Here is a 22909-nt window from a genome sequence, read left to right on the forward strand (position 1 = left end):
CCTGCCACAGTGCACTTAATCAATTCAATCCACAAGAGACTCTTGTTAGTCCAATGCTTTCTCCTATATTACATATGCCAAGTTTGAACGCATGGAGCAGTAGGTTATATCCAGGAATAGTCAACGAATCTGCTAAATTTATTTTACTCGTAAAACTATATATTCATATATATATGTGTATATATATATATATATATATATATATATATATATATATCTGTTACATCTACAAACAGATATTTAAAGGGGGAAGATAGCATCTTGTGAAAAGACAATTTCCCAATCCACCTATTTAATCAACTCGACTAAAAGCAACAGAATAAACAGAAGTTTTGCAAATGTTGAAAGGGGAGTGTTCAGAGAGGATGCAATGATACAGCAGCCACTAGTTTTATCTGTAAGCCTATACGTATCTTTCAATATAGCCATATACACATAAAGAAAAGGAAGAACATTACAGCATGACGTGACATTGGCAAGTTTGACATTCTTCCTCCTGAATCCCCTGACTTATCAGTCTGCACTTTAGGAGATCTGAGAACACTTTCGAAAGAGGGGAAAAAATAAAGGAAAAAAACAAAAAGGCACTTAACAAAGACAAAGGCCTGAATTGAGCATGTTTTAGAGGAGTAATATAAGCATTTATCAGAGCTAAGAAATTATTTACAAAGAGTTAAACTTTTCCCTTAAAATTTTATAAAATAAAATTGCATAACATGTTTGTGATCAGTCATTTATCTACTACTGCACTTTTCTTCTGCTTCATTTTTACAAAACTGAAAGCACCCCCCACAAAGCAAAAACAACAACAACAAAAAAATCATACATGCAAAATAGAAAGTAAAAGTGCCCCTTCTGAGAACATTAGGTCAGCAGAAATCATAGTGCTGAAGCACAGGGAAAGTTCTCAAGTTTGGCCTGATTATAAGATTTTTCTCTTTCTTCTTTTTTCAACTTGAAAAACAAAACAAAAGCCAACAAATGAAGCAAGCAAATTCAAAACAAAAATGATAAAAACAATATAGGGACCAGTGTGCTTTTTTATGGTACACTCCTAAAATAAAGTATCCTAATTCTACACATGGGTCAAATTATATGACAAAACTCCTAGAAATAAAGAAGTGTAAATTAAAGTCATCCAAATACAAGTTCATTTTACAAAGGTAGCAGCAAATATGATAGATAACTGGAGTTTGAGAGGTGATCCCAAAGGACACAGAGTTCTCAATATCAATGGCAGTTTGAATAACAGTAGAATTTTCATTTCAGAAAATGTCTTAAACCAAGTAGAGGTGGAAAGGAGTATGGGAGAGGGCAACCAGAGGAGAGAGACTAGAGGTGCCTGCCCTTTCCATCCCTGGGTAGTAAACAATTTAGATCTGCTTTGGGAAACAAATATCCTGGGTTAAAAATCAGTTCCAATAAGTTGTTTTCAAACAGGTGTCAAACCCACAGTATTAAAAAACTTTTCTGTGCCCGGTTCTTCCCCTTATGTCGGAAATCCAATAAACCCGATTCAGTGTCTATGATACAAAATAATGTAATTTGGGCTAACAACATCCATCAAAGGGGTGGTGGGCATACAAGAATTTACTAGCGCAATCCTCTTGATTTCTTTAAGATATCAGGATTTTGTGGCTACAGTTCAACCTCACTTCTTTTCCCAAAACCTTTTCTTCAGGATATTTTGAAATCATGATTTCTAAACCTCTGATATCAGAAGCATATGAGAAAAATTATAATTAACTTATAATGGAAATTATTGCTTGCATTTACTTTGGAGGCTCTGAATGAGCTTGACACTTTGCTCCCAAACAGTCTCCAACTGAGGCCCAGCATTGCTATCTCTGAGGACAGCTCTGCTGACCGTTATTGCTTGTGAATACTGAGGATTACCTAGTATGTACAGTAACAGCTTATATATCAGTGAAGGCAATTTCAAACATAAGACAGTTGGAAACAAACAGCTTAATCTTCCTGAATCAAGAATCCCGCTGAGTGGGATATAATTAAGTGTGCTGATTACTTTTGCATGTGGATGTTGCTAATGCTCTTTAGAAATACACATTGTTCTATAGATAACCTTTCCAATCATTCACCATTTTAAAAAATAACATAATTTGATTTTAAGTGCAAAAATACAGTATGAGTCACAAGTCTCTGTTAAAAAATAACCAATTTATATGTTTGTTTTTTAGTAATAAAAACTGTAAAGACAGGTGACCATGAAGCTTGGACACCATTTTCAATGTTAGGATCTAGAAAAGAAATGTTTGTATTTACATGCAGAAATCTCTGATCTTACTTTATGGAGAAAGACAAGGATTTTGACCCATTTGTACAACATAAAAGAGGGGTCTTGATTGAAACGAATAAAAATTGATCAGTAAAACGGGGAAGGGTGTTGCTGAGGTGGAGATCTGACATAGTTGTCAAGGATTTAAGACTGAAGAGAATAGAACATAATCTCTATATCATATTCTCAGAGCCAAGGGCCTTCAGGTATTTGACTGGTTAGCATAAAATGACACAGGAGAGAATTAATCCTGATGTTTTCTAATGAAGGCAGAGTCCTCAAGGATCTTCATATAGCATGATTCAGAATTGGTGGATTTAAGAAATTACAATTATTATTCTTTGACTTATACCAGCAATTCATAAGAAGATACATGTGTATATGTGCACACACATACACATGTGAACGCCATATACAGCTATTGGCAGGAAGGCAAGGTTAATATACTCTCTAACTTCTTTCCTGGCAGACAAAGTAAAGTAAAGCTCCCTTCTGGAAGGAAAACTCATCACGGTACCCAGGAATATGAGCAAAGGCAAAAGCAAGAGGTCTGTTACAATGGAATAATCATGAGTCTAGTAAGCTTCCCTAATTAAAAAACCAAATAAATCTTAATCAAACTTACTGAATTCAAATCAAACCTCTTTACAACATCCCAGTATCCCTCCAAAATATCTATCAGGATTCATCCACATTTGTTTTATTGGTAAACTAAATTCTGAAGAGGTGAAATATTATATCAATGATTCCTTTGAAATAATCATTTCTCCTTATTGTAACAAGTTCTCAGAACTGAAGTTTTCAGTTATTTATTAACCCCTTTGCTATAAAACAAGCCAATGTGACTTTGAAGTCAAAATATAGGCATGTAGATCAGAACAGATCTGTGATTATTTATAGTCCTGTAGGCTATTTGGGACTTCTGTTTACTTAAGGAAAAAAAGGGCCTCATTAATACTCTTATTTGAATAAACTTAGTGGTACAGGGTAATGGAAACATGGAAAAAAGCTTGCTATCACCAATCTAGTGCTGATTTTTTGGTTAGTCTGCCATAAACTGACCAAGGTTACACCATGCAGAGCTTAACCATTCTTGGGTATAGTTTGAAAATACTCATAAGTTTAAAACTCAAGAGATAACAGAATGATGAGGAGGCAAAATAAAATGTATGCAAAGAGAACTATAAATTTTTCCCTTCACATCCTTTGTTAGCTATGCTATTTGCTTAGTTAAAGAAGCTATAATAACTAAGAAGTCTTCTTTGTAGGCTTACTTGCTATCAACACTGAGAAATATCAGTAAAGCTTTTAAAACTCCAAATGCTTGAAACAATTTCACAACATTGGATAAATCGAGTTAAACCACATTGTGATTGTTATAAAAAAGATACTCCCTTGTACATAATGAGCCTAATGCAATTCCTCTCCCTAAAAATTAAAAAACCAAACAACTATTTATGTGCTATTTGGATGACCAGTGAGGAAACACAGGTAGTACTCACTGCCACCTGTTTGTATCAACAGCCAACAATCACCTGAAGAACCCCTAGCTGAAGGAAGAGAGAGGGAAGTTGTGAGGTGAACTTGGGGGAATTTACAGTTCTTGTTGGTAGGGCCTGCAAGGGTGAATGAAGATGAGGAAAGCAGCAGCCCTATAATAAAGATTTCCATTACTCAAGTGAAACTGAGTCACATTTTAACATCAAGACTAGAAATAAAAATGAACCAGTCAAAACTAGATACATAAATCACCTGAAGAAAAGAGTTAAGTACCTACTTCTGAGTGGAAGATGAAATTGACCCTTTCACAAAAAGGGGACATGTAGGTTTTTGTCTGTTAAGAGCAACAGGCTCAATTTCTTGACTTTTAAAAATCTAAATGATTTAGTAATATACATAACTGTGCTAAAATAATTTTCCTGAAGCATCTTCAGTCCACTGATTTACATGGGGAGTTGCTACATACTGGAGAAGATTCAAGTTTGCTCAGGATGTTTGAGGGTACAGTATTTCTTCAGCTAGGGTTTATATCAGACATAGGGTCACCCAATTATTTTGTTGCAAATTTGCTAAATGTCCACTTAAACAGGCATGATTATTACTCCTGACAAACTAGCCTAATTCCAGATCTATTGCTTTTATTATTCAATTATGTCTACAAGTGTTCAGAGCCAACCCCCAGGATGGATGGTGTTTACCCAAATCCTCTCAACTTCCTCCTTCCTCCCCCAGGGAAAAAATAATTTGTACTTCTGTGGGTTTGACAGCTGAGTCTCTTTCAAGTCAGGTAACATGGTAACTTTGTCTTTCTTTAGCAGAGACCAAAGGTCACTAACTTTGCACAAAAGCATTTCTTCCTCCTGCACCTGGCTTTGCTCAAGTAATGTTTTCTTTCCTTTTCCTCCTCACCACAGTGCTTGGGACGAGAATGTAAACATCGACAGAAACAGCAGCCCTGTGACCACATAAGGACTTTCCCATCAGGTAGATCCCGTCAGCCAGCTACACGTCTCATCTCTCTGCTTGCTGAGAAGTCACTGAGATTTCCGTGGTAACTTAGTGTCCCCTTTACTTTGGCCTCCATCTGAGAAAAAGAGATGTTAAACTAGTATAGTTTGGCATGTTGTAAAAAGCAAATAAGAGAAACAGAACAAAAAAGACTTTAAAATTTTTATGTGGATGATCTCTCTCAAAAGATAACCTTTAATATTTCACATGGTGTAAAGCACTATAGTGGCTGATTATGTCCGATGCTGGGAGGAGTATAAAGGAATGAAAATATTTCCACCTTCTACCACATCTTTTGATCCCTTTGAGAAAATTTTTAGTTGGAGACAGACACAATATCTTTGTTTATTTATTTATTTTTATGTGGTGCTGAGGATCAAACCCAGTGCTTCACATGTGCTAGGTAAGTGCTCTACCACTGAGCCACAACCCCAACCCCAATGACACAGTATTTGATAATTAATTCCCACTACGTAAACGAATGCAGCACATTGGTAGTGAAAAATTCAGCTGTATTTCTGTTTTGGTCCTAACCTAGCAAAAGTCTAGGTTACTGGAAACCTAGTCTGCTACTGGGAACAACGGTTTCTATTTCTACATTCTATTGTTTTACTGTTTATGGGGAAAATGTTGATTATTTAAATCTTAGCTAAATTACCTACAAATGCTGGGAGAGGATAGAAAAAGGGGATACCTGGGCAAGAGTAGGACCCAATGACCCGGAGAGCCAACGGAATATAGAGAAAGTCTCTAACAGGTTAAAGCCTTAGGCAAGGAAAACGAAGGCCCCAAGACAACCCAGGCCTGAGAGAAAAAGACAGGGGAAGGAAAGCTTTACTTCAGGGAAGAGGCATGAATGTTAGAAACACACAGGTGAAAAGGAACAAATTATTACAGCACAATAACAGAATCTTAAGGCTGGAAGAGGCCATCAATGTTACATGGCCAGGCCCACTCATGTGATATCTACATTACTTTGGAAAAACATAAAACCAAAAAAATTGCCTCTCTTGAAGAAAAGCTGTATCAATAAAATACATATCTATTTCAAAAGCTGTATTAATAGAATACTATTAAAATGACTTTGGTGATAACACCTAAGTTTTTCTCATTTATAATAGGATATATTTACATTTGTAGAGAGAAATGGTTTGATCTGTGGTATAATTAAATTCATAAAATGGTACAGCAGTTTAATAAATGACATTTTGCCCAAAGAAATTTTAAACTGAGCAAATTAAAATACTCAGATTTAACTGGACTGAATTTTTTGGTTTTCCTCCTGTAATGAGGATTGAACCCAAGACCTCACTCCACATGCTAGGAAAGCACTCTACCACTGAGCTATATCCCCAGCCCTTTTTGTTTCATTTTGAGATAGGGTCTTGCTAAGTTGCACTGACAGGCCTTAAACTTGCAATCCACCTGCCTCAGCGTCCTAGTAGCTAGAATCATAGGAGTATGTCACTGAACCAGGCTTAGGCTGTGAAATTCTTTACCTGGCCTATCTCCTGTTTTTGTAAATAAAGTTTTGTTGGAACCCTGTCAAACTTTGTTTACATATTGACTATGGTTGTTTTTGTCCTGTAATGGTAAGGTTGAGTAGTGGCAACAAACAACATATGCCTACAAAGTCCTTTACAGAAAAAACTTACTGATCTATTGTTTCAAACAAGAGAATTAACATTAATTGGGTTCTTACTATGTACCAAGTATCATGCTAGAAGCTTTAATCAGTTATTTTTATTAGAGTCCTAAAAGAAGTCTATTTAAAACATCTTTTTGTCCTCAATTTATAAGCAAGAGAAATGATGGGCAAACAAGAATCCTGCTACAATTGGTGGTTCTGGAATTAAAAACCCAAGGCTGATCCTTTTTTTTTTTTTTTTTTTTTTGATGGTGCTGGGGATTGAACCAAAGGTCTTGTGCATGCTAGGCAAACACTATACCAACTGAGCTATATTCCCAGCCCGCTCAAGTCCGATTCCCAAGTTCAATTTTTTATGGTAAAAAGTGTTTTTAAATGAAAAATTTTAAACTTTTTAACTTCAATTATTTGGAAGATATGGATAGTCATATCTCCTTCTGGTTCTGGAATGGTGGTATTGAGCAGACAATAAGATGACTCACAAAGAGCTGAACAGTGAGGTCTTCTTGAGTCACAAAAATCCAGTTTGTATAATTCCTCACAGATGGTCACACTCATGCCAATCTGCCCCAGGAGCAGGCAGATGGTCCCCATCTGAATCATGACACTAAGCAGATGTCCACAGTCCGGGAGGATCCAGTTCAGTCACAGAGCAATCATCCTTATGAATGTAAGCCTAATCAAGTTCGGCAAGATCAGGAGTGCTGACATTTGTTACTACTTTATATTGCCCATTTTGTACAACTGGATGAGCCTGGTCTTATTTATTTATTAATATTTATTTGGTACTGTGGCTTGAATCCAGGGGTGGTTCACCACTGAGCTAAACCCCCAGTCCTTTTTAAAAAATTTTATTTTGAGACAGGGTCTAAGTTGCCAAGGCCAATCTCAAACTTGTGATCCTCCTGCCTCAGTCTCCTATTTCGTTGGGATTATAGATGTGTGCCACTGTGATCAGTTATTTTTTATTTTTAACTGATATACAAAACCACAAAAGATGTACACATTAATGGGATAGCATGGAAGGTTTCGTACATATATTCAGTGTAATGCTCAAATCTGGTTTAACTTTTTTTAAAATAAATTTTTGATAGTGAAAACCCTCAAAATTCTTTCTTCTAGATTTTTGAAATATACAGCACCAAACTGTCAATAGTACATCAGAGCTCCTTCCATCTGTCTTTGGTCTTTTTTTTTTTTTTTTTTAAATCATATATTCTTTAGTTGTAGGTGGACACAAACCTTTAATTAGTTTTTAATGCGGTGCTGAGGATCGAACCCAATGCCTCACGTGTGCTAGGCGAGCGCTTTTCCTCTGAGCCACAACCCCAGCCCCTGCCTTTGGTCTTTTAGAGGATTAACGGCAATTTATTGCTTCAAGGTTGTTATGTAGCTCCCATTTCTGCACTGTGGTCAATGGTAAACTGGTTCAAAGATCACTTTTAACGCAAAGAATAGCGAGGTTCTTCTCAATTTCCAAAGTTAAAGAAGGTGGATAAATAGTTATTTCTCCTTAGAAGATCCTAAAAATGGCCTCCAGAATTGTATTTTAGGTGTCCACTGAGATCACCTACTGGTATGAGCAAGAATCTGGGCCTGGTGACACATGCCTGTAATCTCAGGATTCCAAGTTCAAGGCCAGCCTCAGCAATTTAGTGAGGCCCTGAAAAAACTTAGGGCGGGGGGGGGGCTTATTTAAAAATAAAAACAGGCTGGGAATATGTTTCAGTGGTTGAATGCCCCTGGGTTCAATCCCTGGTACCAAAACAAAACAACATCTGCCCCCCCCCCCCAACCAAACCAAACCAAAAACAAAGAATCTGGAGGCCAATGTTTTATAAACAGGGCCAATATCCAACATTGGATTTCAGAGTGGGCTAGCAGGGCAGCAAGCAAGTATATAAAGCATAGCATGAACCACATTAATTTAATCAGTGCTAAGATGCAGGAAAGTCTAATGGTTAAGAAGAATACAACCTGGATGAGAGTGTAGCTCAGTGGTAGAGTGTGTGATTTGTATGTATGAGGTGCTGGGTTCAATCTTTAACACTATTTAAAAAAAAAAAAAAAACAGAAAAAGAACATAGGCTTTCTGGATTTGTATCTCAGACCACTTACTGGTGTGTTACCTTGGGCAAGTTGCTTATCTCTGATTATTTTCTGATCTGTAAAATGGGGATCATTATTTATCATTCATGAGCTTGTACTGAAGATTAAATAACTAATCACATTAAACAGACACAAGACTAAATGGCATTTAGTGAGCTTTTGACAAATATAAACTACCATAATTTTGCAATGACTTCTGTTAACTATTTTTAAGAATCTTCTTAGCTATCATTTCCATATAATAAATACTTTCAAAAAGGCTCTTTTCATAACAAAAGATCTCATCTACCTATTTTCTTTCTTTTAAAGTGAGTTTGTTGCCAATGAGCAGGTATTAAATTTTTCCCAACTTTTATCATTCCATTTACATTGTTTTCAGAAAAGTATAATCTGTATCTATAAACCTATATAAATAATAGAGAGATGAAGAAATAGGTCATTTTCTTACCATTAAATGTTTGCTGTAAATGTGTAGGCAGAGGTGAATGGGAAAGTGTTGCTGTATGCTGAGCTCCTGGCTGTAAACCCTTTAGTAAATCTGAGAAGAAAACAGAATTTGTCAGTGATCTTTCAACAAAGATTTAAGCTTTCTTAAAATCGAACCTAAAAATAGTTCAATTTATCTAAAGCCCCGAATTCAAAGGCCTTCTAAAACTAGAATATATATATTTTTTTAAAGTTTACATATGTAAATGCAGTTAAGTATATGCAAAAACCGAACAAATTTGACTTCCTTTTATAATTTCACTTAGAAGTGCAGTATAGAAGGTTCATTAGTACATTCTAAAACTGTAAATAAATTCCCAGAGTCCAGTAAGTTGACTTCTAGATGAAATCAACTATGCTTCTTTTTTAAAAAACCTATATTCTCCCAGAATTCCAACTGGACTGCTCTCAGTCAGAATCAATGACTGAGGCTCCCTGTTCTCTCACACTAGACAGCCAAGGAAAAGAAAGGCCCCACTTACTCTGAGTGAGGCTATGGTGGAAAGCGGCTGAGGTAGATCCTGAGGTGGCTGTCACTCCAGCTGTGTCCGTTCCAAAGCCAAGTAGCTCCAAGGGAAACTGGAAGGGCATGGTCACTGGAACAAGGCCACCCAGCATCCCAAAAGGAGTCACATTTTGATTTGTTACAGACAAAGGTGATGTCATGAGAGTCAGAGGTGAGGCATTAGCCAATAATGATGCTCCTGCTGTGGACTGTGCAGAAACCAGGGGTCAAAATAGATAAGAAATAGAGCAGTCAACCTAAATTGATTTATTGTATTTAATAGCCTCATGGATGCAAGACTGTGTCTTGTATCTGTTCTAATAAACTCTGTGAGAGAAAATTAAGACTGAGGTGAAAATTATATTTTAAAGAGCTACCAATATTGATTTTGAAAATCTGCAAATTACATTTAGAATTTCTTTACAGAAATTCAGCTATTCACCACTTTAGACCCCCTCTTAACTGGTCAACATGATTCACTCTCCTAATCTAACTTCTACCCTTACATTTCCACTTCTTCACTTTTGCTCCAGGCCCACAGACATGAATCAGTATAGAAATAATTCCATGCAATTTCACATGGTTCAATCCTTAACACTACTAAAAAAACTCATCTTCTGGCTTGTCACCATCTCTCCTGGCACAATCTGTGCAACCGCTGCTCTTGCCAGCCCCTAATCTATAGTCTTGACTTCCACAATAACCCCTATAAAGAGATGAAGTCACCTGGATGTTCTTCCTCATCTTTAGCCTTACTTGCCCTTCCCCATGGGTAACTGACAACCACCTGGCCTGTGCTACAAATCCCACCTTGCAGAGCTTTCTTATAGAAATCTCCAGTATCACATTTTTTCCATGTTTCCTCTGCTTCTTATATACAGACCTCTAATTCATATTTACAGTCACAGTTATTCTTGACTCTTCTCCAACTCCTAGTAACAATCTAATTTATTTGTCTTTCTTTTATTATAAAACTTGCTGAACTCACAGCTTTCTTTTCCACATCTAGTTTCTCCTTACCCTCTGAAAAGACTCCCTAAGGTAAAAGGTAAACTAGTGTTTTCATGCTCCTCCACCTGATCTTTGAGGTGCTGTTTGTGAATAAAGGCATTTAGATCAGAAATATGCTAACACTGATGAGCTTTCATGGAAAACTACATAAATATACCCCTTAAGCTAATTTAATTCTTTCAGGAATTTTGTATGCTGCAATTAAATGATTTTTCCCATTTTGACTTTTTTTCTTTTCTATATGTAATTATCAACAAATATTTGATACTATCAAGTTTGTGCCACTGAGTTTTCTTTTGCAGCCTTATTTTACAAAATATATACTTATTTTACAAAATATATACAGTTAAAAATACAAAATATATACAGTTAAAAACTTTATAGTTATAAATGCGGTCAAGAAAATGGAATTCTTTAAATTTTTTTAGTCAATAATAAATGTTAGCTATTATCAGTTTTATTTTGGATGTTATTTCTACCCCAAACCCCATTCTAATAAAAAGTGGTGGTATTATTACTTAGTCAACTATAAGGAAAATATACACAATTTTTCTGTATGTGTATGGAACACTGCATGGATTTGTACACTTAAAGAGTTCATGCCACTGCTAGACAAAATGTGAAGAATGTTCTTTAGAAGTCTTTTACTTTGGTTATTGAACTTGTTCTTTTATTTCCTCCCCTTCTCTCATCTCCTTTGCTATTGTTGACATTTGTGGCTTCTTGTTTCAACTCTAATCCTGTGTATATGCGAGTTTGGTGAAAGGTCACACTGGTGCATCTGAAACTCACTGACCTGATGTGTCCCGAACTGGAATCTCCTTCTCCAGTCAGCCCCACCTCCTGCTAGCTGGAAAGTCTGCTCCTTTCTAGCCACTGAGGCTGGGAACCTTATTTTTCAGGCCTCATAAAATGAAGGATGAGATAAGCTCATAGTCAACAAACCCATTCTTTCTTTTTTACCAGAACCACTTCTCATTTTAGTACACATCTTCATCAGTTTACACTTGGACTTGATAGCTTTTTAAATTTGCCAGTTTTTTCCTCTACTGTGCCAACTACGATACAAAGAGGTGCATTTAAGAAAAAAATTACCAAGTTAGAGTTAATAATGTCTTAAAATGACTAGGACAAAAGCATTTAAAAATTAGCAAGTCGTTTCTTCATTTTAATCATAATTTTATGACAGAAGACAATGACAAGGATGATATAGAGTCTCCAAGGTTGTGTGCTCAACTGGTGACCCCCCCCCCCCAGTGAAAAACACTAAATCTAATACGGAGAACCTTTTAAATTTTTTTCTGGGGGAGTCTAATTGAAGCACTAAAATGGATGGAAAATATAAATTAAGGCAAGTTCAAAACTAAATAACTTGAGTATTAGCAACAACCAAAAAAAACCCATGCCATAACTAACGCTTTATACTTTCTAAGAATTTCCATACCCACCTTTGTTTATAAATCTAAACTGAAGCACCAGAAAATTTAAATGTTATGTGTGCAATCATCAACTTCTCTAAGATGGAGCTCTTTCAGAAGCGAGGAGTCTGCTGCTAACATTCATCATGAAGTAGGTGAACAGTTCAGACAATGACCCATAACCAGGGAAAATAAGAAGGGAAACCTTTTTCTTCCTATGGTGGGCATGAAACCTTTTTAAACCATGTGTTCTATTTTGGTATTTTTGTTCTATTTTGCATCTGTCCCCTATTCTCTACAGTACCTACAGTGATCTTTCAAAACATAAATTAGACCACACCACTCCTTTGTTTAAGACTGCTCTCCAATAGCATTCCTGCTACATACAGAATAAAATCCAAAAGTATTACTGTGGTGCACCCTGACAAAGTTCTCCATGACACAGTGAGGTCTCTTTCCCCCAACAGTCTAGGCCTTCAACCCATGCTCTTTTCCCTCTTAATGTCTTCACACTGCCATTCCTTATCACCTGGACTTTACAAGACTAGCTCCTGTTCATTTGATCCTTAGTTTAAATGCTACCTCCTCAAAGAGGCTACTTCATTCTTTTTTCTGTTAGCACCTCTTTATCGGTGCTTTATTATTTTTTTTCCACAGTACTTGTTATGTTTTTTTAAAAAAACTGTGTTTAACTCATCTTTCTATCTAAAATATATGCTCCATGAGAAAGGAACAGTGTTCCTCAATACCTACAAGAGTGCCTGGCACATAGAACATACTCAATCAACATTTACTGAATGAATAAGTGGGTTTTGGAATTATAAAGTAGCAATGACAGGATTCACAGAAAATCTGTATATTGAAGAGCAAGAAAGAACAGAAAATCTCTGGGTGGAACACTGTTAAACAGAAAGTAGGCAGAGGTAGCAACTTGAACCCAGAAAGATTTTAACTTATGTCCTTTGTTAAAGGGCCTGTCATTTTCACTGCAAATGAGTAGATAGCTTCAGATGCCTTTCAGACAGGAGGTGAATACTTCACAGGAAGTCTGCTTTCAGGATAAAGTGCTAGGACAGATCTGGAGGCTATAAGGTAGCTGATGAGACTTCAATGGATGCTATGTCAATAAGAAAACCACCTTAGGTTCACAAAGGGTAGAAATGACCTTTCTTCAGTCAAAGCAGTAAGAGAAAAAAAATTAGATCAGATATGAAGGCAGGGACATTGGATCCTCCACATTATAAAGCCATTTGGGAAACAAAGAAAACAAGGAGGGAGTAGTTACTTGTCAGAAACACAAATTCTGGCATACAGATTTCTTGTTGGCAAACCAATTCTTTGTTAGACAGTATCTGGGTTCTTTGGAAATAAATGATCAAACACAGGAAGTTCTTTGGAGAAAATATAGAATGGATAGATTCTGCAGATGACAAAGGATGAAGAAAGTTTTAAACTTATACTCAAAGAAAAAGAAACAAGTAAAAAAATTTTTCTTTTTTAGCTCTAGGAACCACCCCCCAAAATTTATAAAGCAAGCAAATAAAACCACAATTATGATATTTAGCTCGAGAGAGACAATATTTACATAGTGAAGATTTTTTTGTGTGTGTGTGGTGCTGTTTGATTGAACCCAACAGGGCCTTGTGCATGCGAGGCAAGCACTCTACCAACTGAGTTATCTCCCCAGCCCACATAGTCAAGAATTTAACCAAAAATTGTAATTATTCTTTGAGAAGAATAAGGCAGGTACGTATAAGAGAACTATGAGTCTCATTTTTCATAATAAAAAGATAAAAGATACTATAGTACTAAAATTGATAAAATTAAGAGTTTTTTAATTACTACTGTTATTTAGAAATAAATATGTAGAAGAAAAATATTTAAAAGTGATGTTAAAAAGAAGGCTGTGGAGTAGGCAAATGTCATTTTTGAGAGAATTCTACTGATTCATTTGATCAAATTAAAAGTTAATTTTTTTAAAAAAGTGTCAACTTTTTAGCAAAGATAACACAAAAGCAATGAGGAATAATTCCCAGTCTTTACCTATAATTAAAAATTTAATTTGCAATCTCTAATAACAATTTTGTTGTCATTATTTCTTTTCCTTTCTTTTTCTTTTTCGCAGTGCTGGGGATCATACCAAGGACCTTGCATGATAGCCAACTAAACAACCCCTGAGCTACATACAAACCTCTTCTTTTTTGAGACAGGATCTCACAATGTTACCCATGCTGACCTTGAACTCCTGAACTCAAGTGATCCTTCTGCCTCAGGCTCCTAAGTAGCTGGAACTATAGGATCCTGCCACCTCCTGCTCAGCTTTAATTTCTTATTTTTGACTTAAGTAAAATTATACAGATAAAACATCAGTTAATACTTCAATTACTGAAGTACCATTCAACTGAATTTGTTCTACATTAGAATTTTGGAAGTCAATGCTAAATCTACTTAAAGGACAGCATGATAACTTGGGTATTAAATAAGTATTGAACATAAACCCTTATATAGCAATGAACAGTAGGGTACCTCTACAAATAGCAAAGAGAAATCCTTATGTTACACATTCCTAGTCCACATACATAGGAAGCAGAACAAAGTTTTCAGAGTAATTTCTTAGACAATACAATTTCATAAAACAATAAAAGTAATGTTTTCAAAGAATATTTTAAAAACCTAAGACCTTGCACATCATGGTACATTTTTTAAAAAGCTGGTTATGAAACAGAATATTATGTCAAACAAACTTTCTTGAAGAGTAAAATGATATTGAATGCAGCAATGAAATGTATGAATAATAAAGACTTCTCAAAAAACCTAGGATAAATGAAACCAATATCTTGGACTGAAAAAAAAAAAAATCAGCCAGGTCTGAAATTAAGAGGAATTACTATTTTAGGTGCAAAATTAATGAAAACTAAGCAAACCTGGCCATAGTCTAACAACACTTGGATTTCAAGGAAAAAAGAGAAAACTTTTACTAGCATTTAGGCAGAGAAAACAAATTACTCATAAAAGGAAATTTAAAAATCAGTATGGCTTTAAACTTTTCTATAATCTTAACACTAACCAAGGGTCAGGGGAGCAATATTTAAAATTTTGGAATGAAACAGTTAATGACCCAAGAAGCACATATGCACTAAAGTGTGACAGCACAGAAAAATGAATGTGTATGCAAAAGCTACAGTAAAGGGCCATCTGTGCTACCCTTCACACAGATTCCTGCGTAAGGCACTCCAGCTAATTTGAGAGGCGAGTTTAAGTTAAAACTCATGACCAGGGAAAATGTGGCATAAAAGAACTATTGACACCATTTGACAGAAGAGAATTACATATAAATTACTATAAAAGTAATGTAAAAATTTAAAACCCGAGAAGATAAATGCTTAAAAAAAATAAAAAATAATACAAACGAATAAATTTGACTAAAAAATTTCAGAAGAAAAGGGAAGAGACAAGTGAATGTATGTTAAATTAATAAGCTACTACTTTTTAACTTTTTAAATAGAGTTCCAAATATGCACTTCAGTTGTATTTGTCAACAAATGTTAAGGTAAACATGATACTTTGCTAGAAAAAAAATCCACATCCTCCCAAAAAAACCTTATTCACATATGTGTCCATCACTGTGCTGTCAAAACCAGGAATATTCCATGGCCATGCTGTAATCAGCCTATAATGAACAGTGTATATATATTATAGTAAACTCATTAAAGTGACTAATTTTATCAGATGAACATCCAGAACATACATACCTGCACACTGGCTGTTACCACTGAAGACCCTGAGGCTGAAGATGGTCTATGTGGAGTAGACAACGGTTTAGTAGCACCCTGTGTTCCACTTCCTGTTCCCCCAGATAGACTAGTTCTATTAGTTCCGCTTGAGTTAAGGTTGCTACCTCTGCTGGCAGGTACATTCATTGCAATTCCACTCAAGCTGTTCTTCCCAACAGTTCCAGTGGATGATGAGTTTGTTAGTTTTGAAGGGGCCTGAAGATTTTTTGTAGATGGAAGGCCTGAAGTGCGATTAGAGGGCAATAAATTCAAGGTGGGAGACTGCCTGCTGATGTTGACTCCACTGGGCTGTTTATGAACTGGGTTGTTACTGGTGGAGTGGCAACTCTGGGCTACTAGTGCACTTGGACTGGAAGAACTTGGGGATACAGTAGGCTTGGGAGTGGGGTTGGACTTAGAAATAAGTTTAGTCGATACTGAAGGCTTAGCTGAAAGAGAGGGCTTGGGTGAAGCAGAAGGCTTGGGTGAGGGCAAGGGTTTGGGAGACGTAGCAGGTTTGGGAGATGCGGCAAGTTTTGGGGATGCAGCCATTGAAAAAGGAGATTTGAAACCCTGCGTGGAAATCTGTGACACCATAGCCTTGGCTAAATAGTTACTAGAGGTAGTGGTGCTCGGTGCTGTCCTAGAAACCAGGGGGTGGGACCCCTGAGAACCATTTCCAGGCGAGGGCGTAGATAAGGGAAGGCGGTATATAAGTGGCTTATCTGAAGTCTTAATGAGTGGGGATGAACAGGTAAGCTGGGGATTATTACTTAATTTCACCACTGGGTTGGTATGTGATTTACTAATGGTTGCTTGTAATGGAGACACATAGTTCTGTTGGACAGCTGAATGCTGGTGCACCTTTGTTACTTGTGTTAACGAAGAAGCTTCTTGGGCCTCGGATGTTCCCAGAGCATGAGAGGAGGCAGCAACTTGGGCTTGGGAAGAGGAGACATGAGTCTGCGAAGAGGAAGAAGCATGAATCTGGCTTGACCTTTGTAGTCCTTGCTGAAGTAGCCTGGCTGGCAAAGGTTCTAAGGAAACTTTAGGGTTCTGAATTGAAGAACCAGCAATAAGGCCTGAAGAGATGCCAGTATGAGCTAAATCCTGGGGTTTCTTTGGTACTGGCACAGTGTGGCCAGCAATAAGACTCGATGAATGTGCAGTCTGAGTAGAATCTAGTTTTTTGGGAGTAGTCAGTGGCAGCTTACTCATGATACTTGCTAATTTTTCTTCTCTCAGTCCTGGACGAGGTTTTGTAGTTGGCATGTTTATTCTTGGACCAACTGTAGGGCCCTTATTCCCATTGTTGATGACAGCTAAAGCTTCAGAAACAAGATCTAGTGAAGGTGAGTGGTAAGAAAGGTCTTCGTCTAGGGAGTCGTCGAGGCAGATGGTTTCCTGGGCTGGTGTTGAGCTGGAGCTGGCTGAGGCAACAACAGAAGTGCTGGAGCTTGTGGAAGGACCACTGGCTGAAGCCACCAAGGATGCAGGAGCTTTCTGGTCCTTTTTTGGGCTACACTCCTAACATAAGCAGCATTATATAGAAAAAAATACAAACAGTTTTTAAAAAATTAGAAAGTCAGTTTTTAAAGGACCAAGAAACTATCATGATGACTAAAAATAGTTTTTCTATTGGAAAATCTTGACAGACTGCCAAAATAAAAATAATTTTCAAGAGAACAGAGCTCCTGACTGAGCTGTCCTCACTAGACAAAGTATCTAATACACTGCACTGCCATACCCTTGACAGCCATTCTAAGACAACAGCTAAAAATGAGGTCAAAAGACTAATACATAGCAGTGACTGAGGAGCTCAATTTCTATAGCCCATCTGTATCAGATCTTCAAATCCTACTCCAAATCCATCTGCTTAGAGATTTTTCTCTTTTTATTCTCCAGGAGAAAACTGTGCCTTTGTATTAAGACATGACCCTTCTTTCTTTTTTCTTTTTTTTTTTTTTTTTGTGGTGTTGGGGATTGAACCCAGGGTCTTGTGCATGTGAGGCAAGCACTCTACCAACTGAGCTATATCCCCAGTCCAAGACTATTCTTCTTGTCTAGTAAGGTTTGCAAGAATGCTGATCCTCTGACTCTATACCCTTTGCCACAGCTATTCACAGACAGTACATAAGGAAAATGGCACATCAAATTGACAAAAAAGATGAATTTTTTGAGCATATTAAAATCATGTTTTCTAGTCATCTGGTACAAGTGATTATACGTTGTAATTTTTTCAACATATATTTACTGGGTTCCACTATGAGCAAAGACCTATGCTAAGAAAATAAGGGTATATGGATGGGGCTGGGGTTGTGGCTCAATGGTAGAGCGCTTGCCTAGCATGTGTGAGGCACTGGGTTTGATTCTCAGCACCACATAAAAATAAAGAGAGAAAGTAAGAAAAGAAGGGTATATTAGAAGTTATAACTCTGAATGCCCAAGAGGATACTAATTTCTCAAAAAATTAACTTTCTTAATAATAAGACTAAATTATTACATAAGTCATTTCAAAGTCTCTTCAGTTTCTTAAAAAGAAACAAACCCAAACTCCAACCCAGAGTATATAACAAGTATTAGTGATTAATACAACCATAGCACTTACCTTAAGCATAGTGGGGAAAGAATGGAGAGGAAGGGTCTTTCCTATCACCTCCTAAGGTATTACAGTAAGTAAGCTGTTAAGAATGCTGTTATACTCTAATTTCCTTAGCATTTTTTTTCCCCTAAACTTTTATTCTAAGACCCACAACTAAAAACCTTACTGCTTATCAGAAGTGCTGCACAAGATCACAAGTATCTGCTGAGGTGAATGGGTCAAGTGCATAAGATAGTCATCTAATTAAGTGATTAGTGAAAATTCCATCATTTTAGCTGCTGCTGCTTCTTTTCCCCCTTATGGTGCTGGGGACTGAATCTAGAGCCTCACAAATGCTAGCTCTATCATTGAGCTATCTTCCCAGTTCTAAATTCCCTCATTATAAAGAATATAGAATTGAGGTGGGGGAATTTTGTATCAGAATAAGATTTAATGTGTTACCAGTAAAAATTTACTGTTTTAAATAACTCCTCAAAAATTAATAGTTTTATAAAAACATCAAACCTCATTAACTAACAGAATACTGTGTAGACTTATATTGGCAAGAGAAAAGTGTTCAGGATGCCCGAGTCAAAACATACGTTATTCCACTTTGAATAAATGAAGGATTGTTAGGGTGGATGGAAAGAAATAAGGAAGAAAGATCCATAAGAAAAGAGAAGGCAGATGTGGACCAGAAAGTTTTTTACTTTTGTTTTCCCCTCTTAGAAGAAATTTCTGGTACACTTTTTCTCCTGCAAGTATTTCCTTAAATTACCTTTATAACTAAAAAAGGTATGAAGGGGATGGGATGTAGCTCAGAGGTAAAGTGCTCGCCTGGCATGTGTGAGGCCCTGGTGCCTTCCCCAGTGCTGCAGGGAAAAAGAAGTCCCTGGGATAGGGGTGCAGTAGGAAACATCTAAACTAGCAATAGCCTTTTCACTTCGGGAAAATGAAAAAAATAATTTCATCATAGAGAAAGCAAAACCAATTAGCCCTCCCTCCAATAATTTCCTCATATTATTCTAACACATCTTTATTAGAAGTCTGATCAGTTTCTTACCCTATTATTTCATAATAATATTTCAATTGATGTTATCAAAATTTAAACAAACCTTTATATAGGGCATTAAGATTAGTATTCTAATAAAACAAAGGTATGTGTCAAAACAATAAGAAATTAGGTTAAAAATCATTAAACATTATTAAGCCCCAAAAAGAATTTTTAAAAAATATTTATTTTTCAGCTATAGGTGGACACAACATCTCTATTTTATTTTTATGTGGTTCTGAGGATCGAACTCAGTGCCCCACGCATCGTAGGTGAGTGCTCTACCTCTGAGCCACAACCCCAGCCCTCCTCATAAGAAATTAAAAGAAAGATAAGATCAACATTATTAAGGCCACAGGCTGACCTTCTGTCTGGCCATCACCTTACAAATAAACTCATCTATTCAGAGATAAAGTATATATAGAAAACCCAGGGTATTTAAATTTCAAATGGCTGTATTTTGGGGGGTGGGGTGGGGTGGAGCCAGTACTGGGGATTGAAGGCAAGAATACTCGACCACAGAACCATATCCCCAGCCCTATTTTGTATTTTGAGACAGAGTCTTACTGAGTTGCTTAGCACTCATTTAAAAAAATATATTTTTAATTGTAAATGGATACCTTTATTTTGTTTATTTATGGTTTTTTTGTGTGGCGCTGGGGATTGAACCAGGGCCTCACACATGCTAGGCAAGCGCTCTACCACAGAGCCCAACCCCCTAGCGCTTCACTTTTGCTGAGGCTCTTTTGAACTCCTGATCCTCCTGCCTTAGCCTCCCAAGCTTTTTTTGGTGGTGTTGGGGACGGCACCAGGGCCTCTCCAAAGCCCAGCTCATGCTCTCTGGTGAAGTGCCACCTCCGCTCATGTTTGACATAATTTACAAGAAGTAAGCCTCTGAGGGCCTAGGATGAAAGCACATTATACCAGAGAGAATTTTTGCTTTTGCCAGTTGCCCTGGGTTATTACTAACCATATAATTTTAGCTATTCTGTCAGCTTAGAGTTTTCCCAGATTATGCGGGTCATATAAAACAAACTCCTAAACCAGGAAAAATTTTTAAAGACTCCACCTACCCCCATTCTTGAATCCAAGCTAAGATAGAAAATGTTTCTAATTTCTGTTAATTGTAAATTTTTCTTCTGATTTTTTTTTCTTTTTTTTAAAAAAAACCTAAAGATGCTATCTTGAGGGCCCAGCTTTAGGCAGGTCTCATTCTAACTTCTGATCTGTTCAAGCCTGAGAAAACCCCATCTGCTATATTCTGAGAAGAAACAGAAAGAAACCATAGGTGATAGGTAGAAGTTCAGAAGGCAACCAAGATCTCAGGGATAGATGATAACGGCAGCAGCTCCTTATCTGTAGGTTTTGTTGCTGCTGTTGTTGGTTTGTTTTTGTTTTTTGGTACTGGATATTAACCCCTGAGGCTTAATCACTGAGCTATACTCCTAACCTGTTTTTTTCTTTTAATAAGGTCTTGCTAAAATGCTGAGACTAGCCTCAAATTTACAATCCTACTGCTTTAGCCTCCTGAGTTGCTGGGATTATAGACATATGCCACTATGCCCAGCTGCTCCTCCTTTCCTTTTGACTTCGGAATTTCTCTTATATATTTGCAACCTCATCTTTTTTTTTTTTTTTTTTTGGTGGGAATCATTGGGCACTCTATCACTGAGCCGCAATCCCAGCTCTTTTTATTTTTTATTTTGAAACAGGGTCTCAGTAAGTTTCTTTGGCTGTTCTAAAATGCGCGATCTTCCTGCCTTAGTCTTCCAAGTTGACTGGATGACAGACATGGGCTACCACATCCAAATTGAAAGATATTTAAAAGAAGTATTTTATTCAGTATTTCTAAGAATTGTTAAGCTTTACGATTTAATTAGTACACGTAAATTCCTACTACTACATGGTCATCTGTTTTCCCAAATACAAAGGTTATAAGATTTTTACAAAGTTGAAAATAACCAGGCTGGGATTGGAGCTCAGTGGTAGAGTGCTTACTTAGCCCATGTGAGGTTCCTTAGCACCACAAATAAATGACTAAAATAAAGGTATTGTGTCCATCTACAAAAAAAAAAAAAAAAAGAGAGAAAAGAAACAACTAAAGGCTATTTCATTGATGATCTTCATTAAACGCCATACATATTTTACATCTTAAAAATGTATTCCAACATTCAGTAATTATGACTATGATACTCACCTTTACTTTGGGTTTGGGTGCAGGAATCACCTTTTTCTTTGCCCTAAAAGATTAAAACAGAGGCCTTTCAGTAGTAGTTGTATCACTCTCTAGGAAAGGAACACATATGAATCTTATAATTAAGCAAATTTCTCCCAATATTTGGAAAGCTCTTTGGATGAAGTTAAAAAAAAATATAAATACTTGGTCTATCAGAATATTCAGCAACACTTTTCCCAATTCAGATTAAACACAAGAAAATGCCAATTAGTAAAATATGAAATGTAGATGATAAAGTTAAAGAAACAAATATAAATATATAAAATATAAGTTAAAACAGTTTAACAAAGCTGCCTAGGAAACTTACTTCAAAGAACTACTAAGAATTTACAGTTATTCGTAGGAAAACAGCTTCAAGAAACTTCACACTAAAATTGGACCATGATAAGGAACTGTAAATTGCATTTTACTTAAAAAAAAAAAAAAACTTACATTTTCCTATAAAGTTATTTTTTTAAATGTAAACATTCAAATAAAAAATGTAAAAACAACAACAAAAAAGAGCAGGATAAATACTATGGAACCTTTGGAACTGCATGAAAAGTTTAAAAATTATAAAACAATCTTATGGGTTCCACAGAAGAAAAAACTCAAATGTTTTTGAATAATTAAATGAGTGACAAACTTAAATACTTCATCCCATCTGAGTGTTTTTATTTCATTACGGTAAAATGTCATCAATTAGACTAACACACATCTTGATTTAAACTGTGAATCTTTAGTTTCATAAAGACAATGGTAATTTTCAAAGTTTTTTTGGTGAAGGCCATGAGAGCAAAAGTCTTCCTTTTTACTTATCTTACAGAATCCTGCTTTCTTGTACAAAATCAAACAAAACACAAAACTAGCAATGATAATGAAGCTATTTTAACCTAGTGAAGGGAAATGGTGGGCACAGTGCTGTGTGCTTGCAGTTCTAGCTACTCAGAAGGCTGAGGCAGGAGAATTATTTGAGCTCAGGAGTCCCAGGACAGCCTGGAACTCAACTTAAAACAAATACAAAAACAAAAACTGAGGGAGAGAACCTACATAAACACCTTTAGAATTAAAACATGAGTCAGTTTGTATTTGTTTTTTTGTTTAGGGGTGTTCCTTTTTTTTTTTGTTTTAGTTCTTTTTAGTTACACATGACAGTCGAATCTATTTTGATATATTTATACAAGCATGGAGTATATCTTATTCTAATTGGGAGTCCAGTCTTGTGGATGTACACGACAGAGAGATTCACTGTGATGTAATTATATATGTACATAGGAAAGTTATGTCAGATTCATTCCAAAGCCTTTC

At 36.3% G+C, this 22909-nt stretch overlaps 1 protein-coding gene across 2 annotated transcripts in view; it reads right to left on the reverse strand.

Annotated features, from left to right (window-relative positions):
- Positions 1–252: 252 nt before the first annotated feature.
- The window catches only part of Ubn2 (ubinuclein 2), a 76788-nt gene continuing 54131 nt past the window's right edge, over positions 253–22909 (reverse strand). Inside the window, exons 13-18 of one of the 2 annotated variants that reach the window (XM_026398555.2) lie at positions 21584–21626; positions 18363–18413; positions 15734–17281; positions 9530–9761; positions 9010–9099; positions 253–4880 (exon numbers count right to left, since the gene is read on the reverse strand). In XM_026398555.2, the coding sequence (XP_026254340.1) occupies positions 4831–4880; positions 9010–9099; positions 9530–9761; positions 15734–17281; positions 18363–18413; positions 21584–21626 (2014 nt within the window). In that variant the 3' untranslated portion in view covers positions 253–4830. The remainder of the gene's footprint in view (positions 4881–9009; positions 9100–9529; positions 9762–15733; positions 17282–18362; positions 18414–21583; positions 21627–22909) is intronic. The other variant, XM_026398556.2, reaches the window with a different exon arrangement.

Source organism: Urocitellus parryii, chromosome 3 (assembly GCF_045843805.1).
Source record: "Urocitellus parryii isolate mUroPar1 chromosome 3, mUroPar1.hap1, whole genome shotgun sequence".
NCBI lineage: Eukaryota > Metazoa > Chordata > Mammalia > Rodentia > Sciuridae > Urocitellus > Urocitellus parryii.